Here is a 16,915-nt window from a genome sequence, read left to right on the forward strand (position 1 = left end):
ATGTTGTTTATGGCCAGTTGAAATTTCAAATAGATAAAAAAAAAAAAAGGACTTATAGTGTAAAAATTCAAAAGTTAACACTATAATTTTTTTTTTCATTTTCCCTCATTAATTCAACTCACAAATAAACCCTAACCTCTAATTGAATAATTCGAAATATAAAATATTATGTGTACATAAAAAATTAATTATTAATTCAGTTTTGTATATAAATATATATAATATTTAATTTATTTTTAATATATATTTTATATTTTAACATGCATTTTAATTTATAGAATAACTGATTTAGTGGTCAATTTTTTTTATATACGAAATATAGTTGTTAAATATATATATATATAAAATATAAAATATAACATTTTGATTAAGTTAAAACATGAAGAGAATTTTTGAAGCTACAATTAATTAGGGCATAGTTTATATATAAATATATCTAGGTAGCTAGCTTTAGAGCTATATATGTATGTATGGAATATGGCACTATACTATTATTATTATTATTCTTGGCGAGGGCGTGACATCCAAAGAGAACTGAGAGCTCTAAGGCGATGGAAGTACTCCGCTATTGCCAGCAAACACCTTGCGGATTGCCGTGTTGTTAGAATCTGATGCAGACGGTGCAGTGTTTGCTGCCTCAAATTATCTGCCTGTAAAATAATAATAACCACCTTTCATTTATTTCAAACTCAAAAATAATATCTAAGTATCATAACTCATGACTTTTCAATTTTCCTTCTTAGTTTCTTAGTCAAAATCAGTATCTTACAAGAAATTGATTGTCATAATACACTTAATCTAAACAGTTTATTAGGACGGTCTTTTTTACATATAGTAGTAAATGCAACATAATTTAAACATGACTATTACTGAAAAGATAAATTTTAATACTGAATTATTATATATAATTGTCTTTGACAAAGAAAAAAGTATTGATTCCAAATTTTGTAGTAAGCTGGAAAACACACTTATCAAATAGTAGACAAATACATTACAAATATAAACATAACATTAATTTTGATGTATACATAGATAAATAGAACGCCGAATAATTTTAAATTAATATAAAATCCTTAATATCATAATTCATAATTTATAAATATCTAATTGAATAGAAAATTATGAACTATTATACTATAACAAGTTATTACGTGATGTAACTATTACTAAATTATATCGAGTTATAATTTAAATGACATAATTTTTCTATACTTATCTAAAGGTTCTGGATTTAAATCTCACTTCTAATTTTGGAGAAAAAAAAAACTATTACTAAATTATAATTAGACCATTATAAATTTATTATAATCCTATTTATATAAAAAAATTATAAAAGCCTGTTTTGCATGGAGCTTCAACTGCAATAGATTATTAATAATTGTCAACCCCACATGGCAACTATATATATATATTAATATCACGATGGAAAAGTATATGTAAATAATCTTTAACTATCTAATTTTAAATAATTATTAATTAATGATAATTTAAAAAATTAAAATTATTAATTAATAATAGATTATTAATAATTAATTGATTGGATGTTAATTACCTAACGAAATTCTACCATGATAAGTTAAATTGGACCATTGGAGCAAATTAAATATGACCACATCCAAAGTATATATGTTCGAAGGTTTTGAGGTGAAACTACTAGAACAATCATACTTATTTTCTCAGTCCAACTTTGAAATTAAATTATGAACCCGATCTGCAGCAACACTAACCAACGCACACTGAAATGTTGAATTTTATTATTATTAATAATATAAATTTAATTAAAAATTTTATTTTTTCAGTTAATGTCAATTAAATTCAAGTCATAAACTATAATTTAAAATTCTAAACCTTAAATTTTACTACTAAACTCCTAAAACTCCTCCAAAAAGTTAGATTAAACAAATAATTTTATAATAAAAAATTGACTTATATTAATTACTTAAAAATTGATTTTTATACTTCTATTATTATTATTATTATTATTATTATTATTATTATTATTATTATTATTATTATTATTATTATTATTATTATTATTAGGTTTCAAAACTAGTCAAATTTTAGAACACGTTTAATGGAAAAAAAATTCAAAGAAAAGGTGGCAATGAATCCTCTCTTTTAGTGAAATCAGACATTACGTATCTGGAGATGGAATCGATTGTCTCCCAAGATGTTAATTATTGTGTGACTCATCAACTTGATGACAACTTCTTAAAGCTTTCGATTTTCTGAATCCAAAATGGCGGCAACAATAATAGCTTGGACCATTCATATATACCGAAGGAATTATAATTTTCTTATTTTCAAGACAACTTTTGCCTACTACTACTAGCTAGGGAAACTAAATCTTCTGCTTTATTGTTTTTAATTTTATTCCTATCCCTACTTTAAATAATATATTAACCAAACTAATTAATTAATAATGCAACTATTTTTTTAAAAAGAAAAAGAAAGAAAGAAATATAACTATCACTTAAGACTAAGAGAGATTTTTCTGTTTGCTTGTTTTAATTATTAAGTCTTTTGTTTTAAAACAAATGCAATTATCTACTATTTTGTTCACTAAAAAAAAACTAAACGATAATCATAACAGAAACAAAGACAAGTTTTTCATTCTTTCAATGTCTACATATATTATCATAAGGGTAATACTAAAAAGATAATAATTTAAAATTATTTTATTTAATTTAATATTGGTTTAATTATTCTGTATAGTTTTGCGAAATTTTTAATTAAGTGCCTATACTTTTTTTTTCTTTTTAATCGGATCCCTGCACTATTTTTTTTTTAATTAGGTCATTTTTTGTAGTAATTGGCTTAATTGTATAGGAAAAGGGAAAAAAAAAGTGTAGGGACTCAATTAAAAAAAATTTAATGCAAGAACTCAATTAAAAAAAATATAAAAATCTAATTAAAAATTTTATGAAACTATAGGAACTAACAGAATAATTAAGTCTTTAATATTTATAATTTTATGTATATAATATTTATAATTCCACACTTATTATATTTATTATTATGTATTTATTATGACAATAATTAATAAATATAGACAAAAGCTAAAAAAAAAAACAAATTATAACTACATATGGTTCTCACATTATGACCCCAAACATTTTTTTTATCATAATATAATAACCAAAATCATTTAAAGTTTCCTTATTGATATAATAATAAGAAGAAAGAGACCTATTTATTAAACCAAAAGATTTGGTTGTGATAATTAAAAATCATATTATTGTAATCTTAGCTTGTTACCGAACTGTTCCTCTATTTCGTGTTATTAATGATTGTTTTTGTTGGTTACTTAGAACAAATTCAAAGAGGTTGTGTTCTTCAGTGACTTTATAATTAAGATTAATTATTCATTCATAGAAATTAAGCAAAGTTGGTCACCCAACCTAGCTAGTTACCATATGAAACTTAAGACATCTGCCAATTCCGTTACAAGTTGTATTTCATGGGATAATTAAATTATATATATATGGATCACATGGATATATACTTATTACGTTGCGTTTATAAATATATTCTTTTTGAGATAGAAATATTAAGTTAGTAGAAATAGATAAAGAAAATTATAGGATAGAAATTTTTTAATTTTTCTTACTATTATCTCTAGAATGTAGAAAACATAAAACATTTATATGACTCTTATCTATATTTTTTTTTTTTTTTTTTTTTACAAAAAAGGGACAGAATTCAAACACAACATTATAAACTGGAAATTTCGGTATAGTAATTAAAGCATGTTACCCGTTTAATTCATAACATCTATCATTTTATTATTTGTACATTAATAAATAATTCAAATCATAATTGGTTAAAAACTTATTTAGAAACATATACGTTTTTATTGATAATTAATTTACAGTACAAATGGTAGTAAGTACTTATATATAGAGGATAACTATAAAAAATATTTACTAAATAATATTGTACCAAAAATATAAAATTAAATGATATATCAAACAGAAAAATTAAATTATAAAATGAGATATTTTAAAGGAGCCTATATCACAACTTTTAAATAATTCAACAAATTCAACTAGTGAAACCCATTATTCTTAATATGCTTTAATCTATATGAATTGAAAATATATAGAAGGACTCTCATTATTATTTAGAGTTTTTAATTTAAAAAAAAAATCTAATTTTTTTATACTAAAAAATTAAAACTCTAATAAACTATATATGAAATCTGTCTAAATATCATAAATTAGATATTACTTTATTATTGAAGTGGTCAAAAGGCAAGTTATTATGAAGGGTCTTGTGTGGTGTCTTGGAGTAAAACGGTTATGACCATGACATCACATAGATATGGGGTTCAATGGGTATCTTTGGAATGAGGATTTTAACAATGAGGGACCACCGATCTGCCCTAGTCTCACGTGTATATGATCCATCACATTTATGTTGGATTAGAAGTATGAAAAAACCGTAGGTATTCTATGTTAGATGAAATTATCAACTATGATAGTCTCTCAGATTTGTAGCACAAAATAGATGGGATATATATTATGTATTATTCTAAAAGCTGACTGTTCTTTTAATTTAGAATATATACTTCTCTTCGTATTAGTAAAATGTATTTGTGATGATGTATATAACTCTTGAGAGATTTATCTTAATAAGAACTAACATGGGAAATAATTTTTAATTTTCATACCAATTTTTAATTATAAGTCCTCTCTTTCTTTCATACACAAACACAAACAAGTATTAGAAGTTAGAACCCTTGCACACGGGAAATGACAACCATCAAATTTTAAGTTTTTATCTGATATGTAAATATATTTAACAAGTAATAATTATTAGTAACTTACACTGAAATATAAAGGAAAAACATTTATAAATGAAACACATATTCGAAAATTTTAAATTGAAATCATGGCCGTACAATAAACAATTATCACAAGTTTTGAAAAACATTTTTCCTGTAAACAACATTTAATAGTACAGTTATCATAAAAGTTTATGATAAATAAAATAAAAACAGCACAGATATTTTTTTTTTATTGTTATTGTTATTATTATTATTATTATTATAAAATAATATTATTGAAGTACATCTACCAAACACACCTGAAATGAAAATGATTAAGAAGTCCTTTTCAAGAAAAATCAACATTGCCAAACACTCTCTATCTCCTCTCTTCCACGTACTGAATTTGAAAATGAAGGGACAAAAATTTATTTTTATAATCTATGATTCTAGATTCCATGTAACCACCTCATGAGAGTGAGACATTCATGTAATAAGAGGTAGTTCATCGGAGACAGGTTGGAGTAGGTTTCCCTACCCAATATCAAACTACAACATATTCTTCTTCCTACTGACCCCCCAACCCCACGAGATCAGTTATACAAACATACATATAAAAAAAATAATAAATATCATTTTCGATTCTGACTATTTATTCGTGTGTTATGATACTATTCATTTTAAAAATTTAAACTAATAAAGAAAGATAACATAAATTGTTAATATCTCTAATAATTTAAAAGATAAAATATCTCTCTATAATTTAAAAACTCTAATTGGTTTCGTCTAATTATTGAACTAACTGGTTCAAACATTCTCTAATACATTAGCAACTTATTATTTACAAGAACTACTTAAATCAATTACTTAAATAATTAGAAATTAATTTAAAGTTTTTAAAAATTATAGATGTATATTTTGTTCTTCAAACAAATAGTTAGATACCAAAAAGAAGAGTATTGACTCAAAAAAAAAAAAAAATACAAACATTTATTATTATTGGTAAAAAATATCAATAGGGGACCACAAAAAAATACTAGCAAATCAATATCACACGGTCACAAATCTTTGTACTACTCAAATCACATCCACAACAAAAATTCAACATGCATTAATAAACATTATTGTTATATGTATTTTATGGTATTTTCAATCATATATAAATGCGACTTGGAAGTTGGAAGAATATGTTATAATTAGTCAAAGGCAATTAATTAAAGTTTGTAATGATTGATTTAATTAACGTACCTGCCTAAGGAAACCTTCGATAGTTGAAAGCTTGCTCATGGCCACAGCCATTTGTCCCATGTAATTAACCATGTTTGGTGGAGAACTCAATGAATCTGATGTTATGGTTTCTGTTAGTGATTGATTGAGAGCTTCAAGCCCTTGGGATAGAGCTTCTTCTGCCTCACGTGTTGTTTGTTGCAACCCACATATCCCTAATATTTGTTGCTCCGTAAGAGGCTCAATTTGAGCCATAATAACCTAATTCAACGCACATACATTAATATTTAATAATAATAACTTTGTTCTCAATAATAGATCTATCTAGTTGATATTTGAAATTTTCAATATTCTATACAATTTTTCCTATGTTATTATTTATATTGAATGTTTTTTATATCAAATATCATTTTAATTTCTATGCTTGTTTTCATATAATACACGTAAGATATGCATGCGAACAAAATTAAATTATGTACAATGGATATATAGATAAAATTAAAGCATTTTTGTATGAGAAAGAAAGTGTGCATGGCATGCATATAATGATTAGGTCATGGTGTAGCTAGGAATTAGGTTTTTCTTGTCATATGTATGTTACACAAGTTTTAGGGTTATTGAGAGGTTGTTTATTGATTAACTAGAGTACAAGGAAGAGAGGTGGGTATGGAGGAAGAAACTTTATTCCCATCAAATAACATAAGGAAATAAGACAATGAAAGAAAGAGACCCGTGCCACTTTGTTTCTCTTTCATGCATGGTTCCTTAGGCCACATTTTGATTCCAATATACCAAAAATTGAAGTGAAAGGTATGGCTTTAAGGGAATGAAGCCTAACTATACCCAATACCGGAAACCCTCTATCATCTTCCTTAATTCATTCATCACATTAAATTCATACATTTTCCCTCAAAAAAAAAAAAAAATTCTTTGGTAGCCCCACCGACAAAAGTTACTGAGTCAATGCATTTATTTTATCAACTCCTTTTAAATACAAAATTGTATAACTCTCCCTTGTTATCCTCCCCCTTTTCGGCGTTGAATTTATACTATAGGAGAAAAGAAAAAACTTCAATTTGAAAAATAGGGGAAAAATGTTTCTCTTAAAAATTAATAAGAAATTATAGGCCTAGCTAACCAAGGACATCTTGACAAATTTTAATTCTATGTACTTGAGCTCTTATGCGTTAGTGATGTAATAAATTTATAAAAATTTCTATATATTGTGAAATATTCATATACTTATATCTAATTAGATGCTACTATCTCTAGGTTCATAAAAATATTTAAAATAAAAATTTTATCTATATGACAATACCTGATTATTATAATGTAAAAGAATTTTAAATTTACATATATATTATGGAAATTAAACTTTTGATGATTGATGATGAAGATGATTAATAAATCAATATCAAGAGCTTAATGAATTATGAGAAGTCTTATTAATTAGTCCTTCTCCACCCATTCTATATGTTTATATCTTGGTGTTTATTTGTTATTTAGTATATATAGCACAAAATGTTAATTGGGAAATTATATATATATATAGGGCTATTATTATATTCATATCGTACTTTTAAATAACAGTTTTAATTAATGCATTCCAATATAAAATTACGTAAATATATATATATATATATATATAGAAAAAAAATTCAAATACAAGTATTTAAAGTATTTATAAAATAATAGGTTGAATTAAAAATTTAATTTAAATTTATAACAGAAAAATTTAAATATGTAGTTAGTGAAATGATTTGAATTTGCAATTGTATCTGCTATAAATATAAAAATTATGAACAAAAATATATATAGTAAATATAAAAAGAATATTATTTAAAACCCTAGGTAGGAAATGTACCTTAATGAGTTCAGAAGGCCTGAAGCCACCGATCCACATGAAACAGCGTTCAGCTGGTGTTTTCCACATTCCAAAAACAATATGAAATGCGTCTGTTTTGGCCACAATGCTCTTCAGATTAATCACTTGGTCATAATGACCCAAGCAATTTTCAACGTACATTCTTAGCTCGTTCTCCTGCAGGTGTTCCTGCACCGCTGCTCTTAGTTCGCACACTAGACGGTGGTGCTCCTCTAACCACCTTCCATATTCCATGTCAAACATTGCTGCCTCTGAAATTAAAATATACTTATTACTAATTAATTATTTTTTAATAATTAACAAAATAAAAATTAACTGAATGTGTCTGTATTTGAGATTGGAAATAATTAATTAACAAATAACAATCCATCTATTCACACAGTTAATTGTAATAATACACACGTGCTGATGACATAATACATAATTGTATTTGACTTTGAAAATAAAATAAAGTAAACCATGCATGGAATTCTATTCAACATTTATTAAAACTCATTTAACTAATGAGGTTAGACTTTTTTTTTATTGTTGTAGTATTAATATAATATAGTATGATATACGTGTAGTATATGTATACTCTCTTTATTCAAAATATATAATTATTGGTTTGACTAAATACGTTCATTTAAAAAAATCTATCTGTCTATATATATGCAGTAGTTACATTATCTTATAAAGTATATATTTAGACAAAGTGGTAATTATTTTAGAATAGAGGGAACAATAATAACGATGATTCTAATTAAATAATAATAGTAATAATTTATGTGCATATATAAATATGACTTTTTTTTTCAAATTATTTATATTTATATATAATTTATAATTATTTTAGAATGAAGGGAATAATGATGATTCCAATCACATAACAATAATTAATCGTAGTAATAATTTATATCATATATAAATTAAATATCCGTTTTTTTCAAAATTGTCATCCAATATTTATATTCCGAAAATGGCATCTTTCAACCTCCACAAGAATTTCTTTTAACGTCTATGATAAGTTGATAACTACGTTACATACACTTGGTAAATATACAATGCACACCCAATTTCTTTTTTTATTAAGTTGACATTAGTTTTTCTTCTAACTAACGAATAAAAAAATAACAAAAAATGATGAAAATGAAAAGAACGAAAAGGTTCGTGTGTGTGAAGCTACTTGCGAGTTGTGAGGAGTAAAGTATATTAATAATAAATAATAATTATGAGTGAAGGAAGAAGAAGAAGAGAGAGACCTGAGGTAATAGTAGTCATAGGAAGAGGAAGGCCTTGTTCTCCTCCCAAAAGTGCATTTCCACCCATGAAAATGCCCTAAAAGTAGAAAGAAGCATTAATTGCAATGCAAGCGTTACAAAATGATATTAAACCAAAGCAGTGGTCGTGCCCATATTGTGTTACATCAATGAATAAGTAATTAAGTGGATGCATTCCATAAATAAGAGGTTGCTTCCTTACTTGAGCTCTGGCTCTCTGTAACTCTTGTTCCAACTGATTCAGCTTAATCCTACTTGTTTCTAGCTGCTGAACATACGCCTGACCAAAACAAACAAACAAATTAGTAAATTTACGACCCTTCTATATTGTTTTGTCACGGTATCACTTCTTTTAAAAACTTAAATTAATAAAAGAAGGTATATTAATGATTATATCTCTAAGATGTATGTATAAATCGTATATATGTAATTAAGTTTCAATTAGTAAATTGTGTTATTGAAGAATAAAATTCATGTTATTGATCACTTGATTAAAAAAATTTGTATACCTATTTTTTTTTTTTGGATAAATAAATGCTCAGTCTTTTATTTCACATTATTTAAATACATAATTATTCTTAATAAATTTGAAGTAGATAGAGTAATTTAAAGATAATATTACTAAATAACCTAGCTTTAGTTAATGAAGAAAGAGAAGAAAAGAATGTGAGATATAATTGATAATTTAGTAGTGAAGTTTGCATAAAATAGTATATATTGAGAATAAATAATAATAACAATATAATTGTTCTTGGAGCATACATTCATAAAATATTTCAGTATAGTATGCATATATTTCAAATAAACATAGGAGAAGTTTAATTGGTACGTATGTTTTTTAAAATTATATTTAACTTATCTTTAGAAATAATCTTATGTTGGTTTATATATTTATTATTTATATTTATTTGGAATAATAAGGATTGAATTTCAAATTTTTAATCATAAAAAATTCGAGATAATATTATAAAATTACTTCTATTAAAAGTTTATATGAATAAGTATATTTTTAATAATTTATAATTATAACATTTAAAAATATGTAAAATCAAAGAATGAGATCATAGTACTTGTGAAAGGTTTCTCATAAGATAGAGTGCGGTTTGAGAAATGTTTCCAGAAATGTGCAAAACAATAGAAATTCAGAATTGAGATAAAAACTATCATCAAAGGGAATTCACTGAACCTTTTTCCTCAGCCTGCTTTTCCTTGCTGCCTCTCTATTCTGGGCAAGTCTTCTTAGTGTCTGTGCATAACGTTTCAAAAGCAAATACTCTCCATTAATTCTCACTCAAATTTAAAAAAAAAAAAATTATTATTACAGTGAAAAAGCATCAGAAGTGATAAGAGAAAATAAATAAAATAACAGTTGGTGGTTAACCTTAGGATCTGGTGTTTTTGGTCCCTCTTGTTCAGAACTTGAAGTTGTGCCCTTGCGGTTGTTCTCTCGCTATACCATGACACGTGCACATTGACCAGAATATTAATAAGTGAAATACATAATAAAATAACAGGTTTCAAATATGCTACTACCAACTCTCCGCTTGTTGTTCTAATTAATTGAAAAATCATAGATTATAATTGAGCTTAGATAAACTATTATAAATTTGTTAACTATAAAGTATATAAAAACAAATAATTAAAATTAAAGTACCTTTATAGGTTTGGGTGGTTCAGGAGCAGAAGCGGCATTATTTCGCGGGTTGGTTGATTCCATGGACGGCTCTGATGGCCTCTTGGAACCATTGGTTTGGGCAGAAGCCAATTCCGTTGTAGCCTGTGTTTTCCAAATACAAACAAATACACTTTATTAATTAAATGTTCATAATTACATTAATTTACTATTACCTTTTTACCTGCTTTCTAGCAAATGGAATCATATATATACAATTAATTAATTATCAAAAAATAAATATTTAAATATTGTTAATTTTTAAAATCATCTATATAATTAACGATTATTCAACTCCTATAATTTTTTTAAAAAATTCATTAATGCTGTCTTTATATTAAATACAAAATAACATTTTGAAACAAATATTTTAAAGCGAAGTAATTAATAAGTATATGAATATTTTATACCTTGGAATTGGATGGCGGGGGGTCTACGTGCATAGGCTGAGAGGGGAAAATGTTGAGAGTTGGTGGCCTCATTCCTGAAGATGATGAGTTCTCTGCTGAGACAAACATATGTAATAATATATATTATAAGGAGTTCAGCATGATCAATTATAATATATATGAAATTTAACTTTAACAATAGCAACTTACTATACTAAAATGTCTTGATAGTACTTAATATTTATTATATTAATAATAATGTTAAAGGACACAAAGCAAGAAGCTAAGCAAGAGAGGTGTGAGGCCAAGGGGAGCAGGTGTGTAAAATTCATATTGCAAAAAAGGACCTTTAATTTTTATTTTTATTTTATTCTTCTTCATGAGGGATCTGGTCAAAGAAGGTACTAATACGGCAGATATGATATGTGTGTATCTTCTACTGATCATGTTTTTATTGTAACAAAAACAAACCATAAACAACCCATATCCCCTCTCAGATTCTCCCGTAAAACCGAATATAGATATTCTCACATCCATCTACGTATTTAATTACAAGCCAGAAAAAAAGAAAAAAAAAAGTTGACGATTTTGATAGTAAACAATATCTAAGTCGCCGTGGAATGAGAATTTGAAAAAAAAAAAAAAAAGGACTCTCCAAAACTGAAATAAAAAGCAAGGAAGAAAAGTTTTCTCCGCTTTCTCAAAATTTCAACCAAATTGTTAGAAGTAAAAACCAGCTGTTTTTTAAAGGAAAAAAAAAATTCTAGAAGCTCACGTCTTTGGTCTTGAACAGTAGAGGGGTCAGGCTGACCATCAAGATACATGAAAAAGGCTTGATCCAGTTCACCCAAATCATAAGCTCCGGAATCTCTGTTTCTGTGTTATAAATTCATTATTATTATCAACAAATAAATAAAAAACTAAAAGTGTATGATCATGAAGGATGATGAGTGAAACTAACTGCTGACTACTACTAATACTCACAGATAGTTTCCTGGGATAGATGAAGAAGAAGAAGATGGCATCATTCCGAAGGAAATTTGGTGTTGTTGTTGCTCTTGTATTTGATTATGATGATGATGATGATGATTATGATGTAGATGGAGTGGTTCAAGTTGAGTAGGTGTAGTACTTGAGTTGATGCTCTTAAAACTACCACTATTTGAAGCCATGAAAGGCTTTGCTTCTTGATCCTCTTGTGGTGTTTGTTCTTGAATAGTTATAGAGAATCCCATTAATGGTGAAACCGCCTTCTATCTTGTGCTGTTTGTTGCACTTAAAATCATATTTCCTCTCCCCACACGCAACGAGAGAAAAGAAAGAAAGATGAGAGAGAAGAGAGCGGAGAGAGAGAGTCGGTTATGAAGGAGAGAAAATGGAATTGAATGCAAAGGAGGGGAGAAAGAAAATTACATAATGACAAATGCCTTTTTTAATATAAAACAATCCATTCAATTTAAAAATTAATAATAAATTTTAAAAGTTTAAAAATATGATAAAATAAAATTTAATTATTGTACTAATTATTAATTTGGTATCTGAAATTTTTTTTGTAAGGGTATCTGAAAAATTTAAGTGGTGATAAAAAAATATCTAAAATATTATCGATTAAACAATTTTTAAATGATTTGAAAATACGACAAAAATAATAAATAAATATTATATTTTTTATAAATAATAAAAAAATTTTGTATTTAGTAAATAACTTATCTATTTGATCTGAATTTTTGTGGTAATATTTAAATAAATATTTAATAAATACATGAATTTTTTTAATAAATATTTAATAAATACATAAAAAATTCAGACTAAAATTAATCTCTAGAATATTTTTTAGTTTTCAAAAAAATATAGTCATTCACAATAAAAAATTTTAAAAAATTTGAATTTACATAAAATTATCAAATTTTAAAAATAAAAAGATTTTATCTTTTTTAATAATGTTTACAAAAAATTCATTAAAATATGATCTCTAAAATCTTTTTTGTAAAATATATATTTAATATATAGTTTTTTGTCGCATTTTTTAAATTTTTAGGAGATTTATTGTTAGAATCTTTTGGAATTATTTTTATCAGCAATGTGAACTTTCGGATACTATTTTAGTAGTTTGTTATTAATTATTCTATTAGTTCTTATAGTTTCACCAAAATTTTAATTAGATATTTACAGTTTAAAATATTAAAATTAGGCATTTATATTAGATAAAAATTTATAATTAGATTTACATTATTTGTTATTTTTGAGGAAAACACATGCAATAATTCTAAAATATTTATTTTTTGAAATATTTTATAATTTATTTTACATCAAACATAAAAACAAATATTTCAAAATAAAATTATATTTTTAACAAAAAATAATTAAAAAATATATATAATTAAAAGTTTTATTTTAATAATATAGAAACTTAATTATACATTTTTAAACTATAAATATATAATTAAAAATTTGATAAAATTATAAAGAATAATAAAATAATTAAATTTAAAAACAATTTAATATAAAAGTATATAGGCATTTTAAAAAATTTGCAAACTTATTTATTATTCATATCATTTAAAATAAGTTAGATCTTCTAAAATAAAAAAATTTAGTAAAGTGATAAAATAAAAAATTAATTATCATTAAATTTATAATTTCTATATGTGAGTCTCATCATTTTAATTTAAATATAATTAACTTCTCATTTTGTAATTTCACTATATTTTTATTCTAGAAGATCTTCATCCTATTTAAAATTATATTTATTAATAATATAAATTTTTAAATACTATTTTAATAATTTATGCTGTTTGTTTAATATATTTATATCTCTTATTCTCTCCTTCTTCTACTTTCTCTCTCATCATTGTTGTGCCTTATGTATGACTTTTTTCTAAGTCCTAACTAAGACCCCCTTTTTTTCTTTTTCTTTTTTGGTTCTTTTTTATATGGATAAAGCGGTTCAATGAAGATATCCTCTGCTCTTCTCATTAATTCTCTGTATTTGATTTAATTTCTTTCTCTTTCTCCGTTAAGGAAAAAAACAACCATAGAATTGAAGAAGAGAGAAGAGAAAAATGACTTTGAAAAACCACTTTTGCAATGAAGAGTAAAGAGTAATAATGGGAAACAAGACTTGGGTTTCTTGTGTTGCCCTCATATTGGGTTCCGCTCTTATTGTGTTTTGGTGAAATATAAAAAATAAAAATGTTTGGTAAACCCATGATTTTTATAAGTATTAAGATTTAGAGTTTGTTGTCTATATATGGTAAAATTTAATATAATGCACTATTTGCTTCTCTTTTTAAGAAGGTAAGAGCATATTTAATTATTTACTATTAAAAAAAAGTTCTCTATACTTTTGTATATAAGACTAAAAAACAAATTTTCTTAAATTATTGATACCAAAGTACCAAACTCATAAATATCTTGAGTAAATTTTAATAGCCTATGATATTTATGAAATTATTCAATTTAGTCTTCGAAATTTTAATTTTATCATAATGGTCCCTCAGATTGAGCTTTGAATATTATAGTAGTCTTTGAGTAATGAGCATCTTTTCTGTAATGACTCAACGGTTTCAATGCTGACGTGGTTATCATGTGTCACGCTATATAAATGTGTAATAGCTAATTTAGTTAACAAAATTGTGAAATTGAATCCAATTTGGTTCCTTCCTCTCTATTTAACCCTAACATTCTTTGATCCCTCTCGAATCTTGTAAACGATACTTCCTTCTTCTTCTTCTTCTTCCGTTGGGCTTCTTCTTCTTTCTTTCTATCTTTCTTTAAAACTAGCAATAATGGGGCTTCCATCTGCATTCCAGGAACAACTCCACCATTCTTATTTGAAATTTCAAATATCTTTTATGCATCCAAAAAAAAACTCAGCGCAATCAAGCTCTTGTTCAGTGCAGGTGGAGAAAGAGTTGCAAGAAAATAAGTCTTGCGTTTTGGCTTCCAAACTCGCCAACATCAGAGCCACCAAACAGAGATGCTTCTTTCTCGATCACAAAATTGCTTCCCAGAACTTCAACCTTCTCTCTCTCACTTCTCAAAATCACAACCTCGAAACCAAATACGGTTCTTTCTCCCAACTTTTTAAGTTAATGCCACCTTCGTTAATTGTTCTTCTGGAATTGGAATTGGAGCTGATTTTTTTGGCACTTTAGGTTTATTCAGAACGAGGTGAATGAGCTTGAGGAGTTGCGTAAAAAGAGGGATAGGTTTTACGAAGCTAAGATAGTAAAAATGAAGTAATTCAAGGAGGTTGTAGATAAGTTTGTGGTGAAATGTCGAAGGGATGTTCAGGGTTTGAGAAATAGAGTAAATGAGGTAACATTGACATCACAATTTCATGAAACATTTTTACTGTTTTTCATTTCATGACAAAATTTATATTGATGATTATTCATATGAAAAGAACTCATGAAGTAGCAAATGAAAGTTTCCATCACTTCCAGTTCTAAATCCTTGGTATACCTGTAAAATGGAATCACCATTAAACCAAATCACAAAAAATAGATGATAAAGAAGAAGAAGTTAGTAGTATCGAAGAGGCTATTGACCCATCATGATATGATGGAATCACCGTTAAACCAAATCACAAAATATAGATAAAGAAGAAGAAGTTAGTAGCATCGAAGAGGCTGTTGACCCATCATGTTTGGGAGGGACCAAAGAATGTTAGAGTTAAATAAAGAGGAAGGGACCGTATTGAATCCAAATTGCAATTTTTCACCTAAGCTAGCCATTGCATGTAACACTCTACCATACGGAACTTTACACTTAAGCCGTAAAACAGAGGTGGTGTGGTATTACGACCTCTAAAATAAAATGTGTACATATAATAGCAGAAAGAATATAATAAACTAGGAGCCTTGAAGAACAGATGAAACAAAAATCGCGAAACAAAAGTGCAATGCTCAGAAAACGAGTTAACTTGCGTACTAAGAAAACTATAGCTATCTCGTATAAGATAATAAAAGTAAGAATAGAGAGTCAAAGATACAAAATAACAAGCTCTTAACTCAACCCGCGAAGTCAAGGTTGGCCGGAGAATATTTACACATTTATATACATATCCAAAACTCAAATTTACATAAACAAAATCCTGTCTCTCCATAAGCCTCTAAGAGGGTCAAAAGGAACAAGTTATGCGGAGAGAAAACTAAGTACATATATATACATGACTATACAATCCAAAAAGTAACCCGATAACTATTTCGCTTCAGAAGCTCAGACGCCTAAGGAGGTGCCTCTCGACCTGCATCTGAAAAACAACAACATAGTATGGGGTGAGAACCAGAGGTTCACAGCATGGTAAAGGTGCCACACATATAAGATATAAGGTCCTGGGAATGCCAGAGGCAATCCTAGAATACCGACACTCAGATTATAAAGCTTAAAGTATTGGTTAGAAGCCATAAAAGGTGATTTTCTAAGAGTAACTAAGCCTATATTAACTTAATCTTGAACCTAAGTCTTACTGCCTTTCCTCCATACCTCTATCTCCGACAACATATCATAAGCAAATAAGCAGATAAAGGCAAGCACAAGAAAGTTACAAGTACTGCAGGTAACAAATATACATTTAACATAGCAAATACACTTAGGCACACCCAGTTAATGCACAAAGTAGTAATTCAAGTAATATGCACATGATGCATGCATGTCCTATGGCTGATGAGTCTCATCTGTCGATTATCAAGCCAACCCGACAAGTCCGGT

At 26.5% G+C, this 16,915-nt stretch overlaps 1 protein-coding gene across 3 annotated transcripts; it reads right to left on the reverse strand.

The window, feature by feature from the left end:
• Window positions 1-320: 320 nt before the first annotated feature.
• Window positions 321-12,576, reverse strand: LOC107625497 (bZIP transcription factor TGA10). Of its 3 annotated transcripts, none has more exons than XM_088503523.1 (11): window positions 12,185-12,576; window positions 11,976-12,076; window positions 11,222-11,313; window positions 10,794-10,916; window positions 10,521-10,589; window positions 10,326-10,385; window positions 9,342-9,419; window positions 9,122-9,197; window positions 7,860-8,131; window positions 6,017-6,256; window positions 321-650 (listed from the first exon to the last, which is right to left on the reverse strand). In XM_088503523.1, exons 1-11 carry the CDS (start codon window positions 12,433-12,435, stop codon window positions 501-503), a joined length of 1,512 nt encoding a protein of 503 aa, XP_088359649.1. In that variant the 5' UTR covers window positions 12,436-12,576; the 3' UTR covers window positions 321-500. The 3 variants fall into 3 exon arrangements, with proteins under 3 accessions (XP_088359649.1, XP_088359650.1, XP_088359648.1); XM_088503524.1 differs by having other exon boundaries at window positions 321-646; window positions 11,222-11,316; XM_088503522.1 differs by having other exon boundaries at window positions 11,222-11,316.
• Window positions 12,577-16,915: the final 4,339 nt, after the last annotated feature.

The sequence above is a fragment of the Arachis ipaensis genome, chromosome B2, assembly GCF_059453495.1.
Source record: "Arachis ipaensis isolate K30076 ecotype BB chromosome B2, ASM5945349v1, whole genome shotgun sequence".
NCBI lineage: Eukaryota > Viridiplantae > Streptophyta > Magnoliopsida > Fabales > Fabaceae > Arachis > Arachis ipaensis.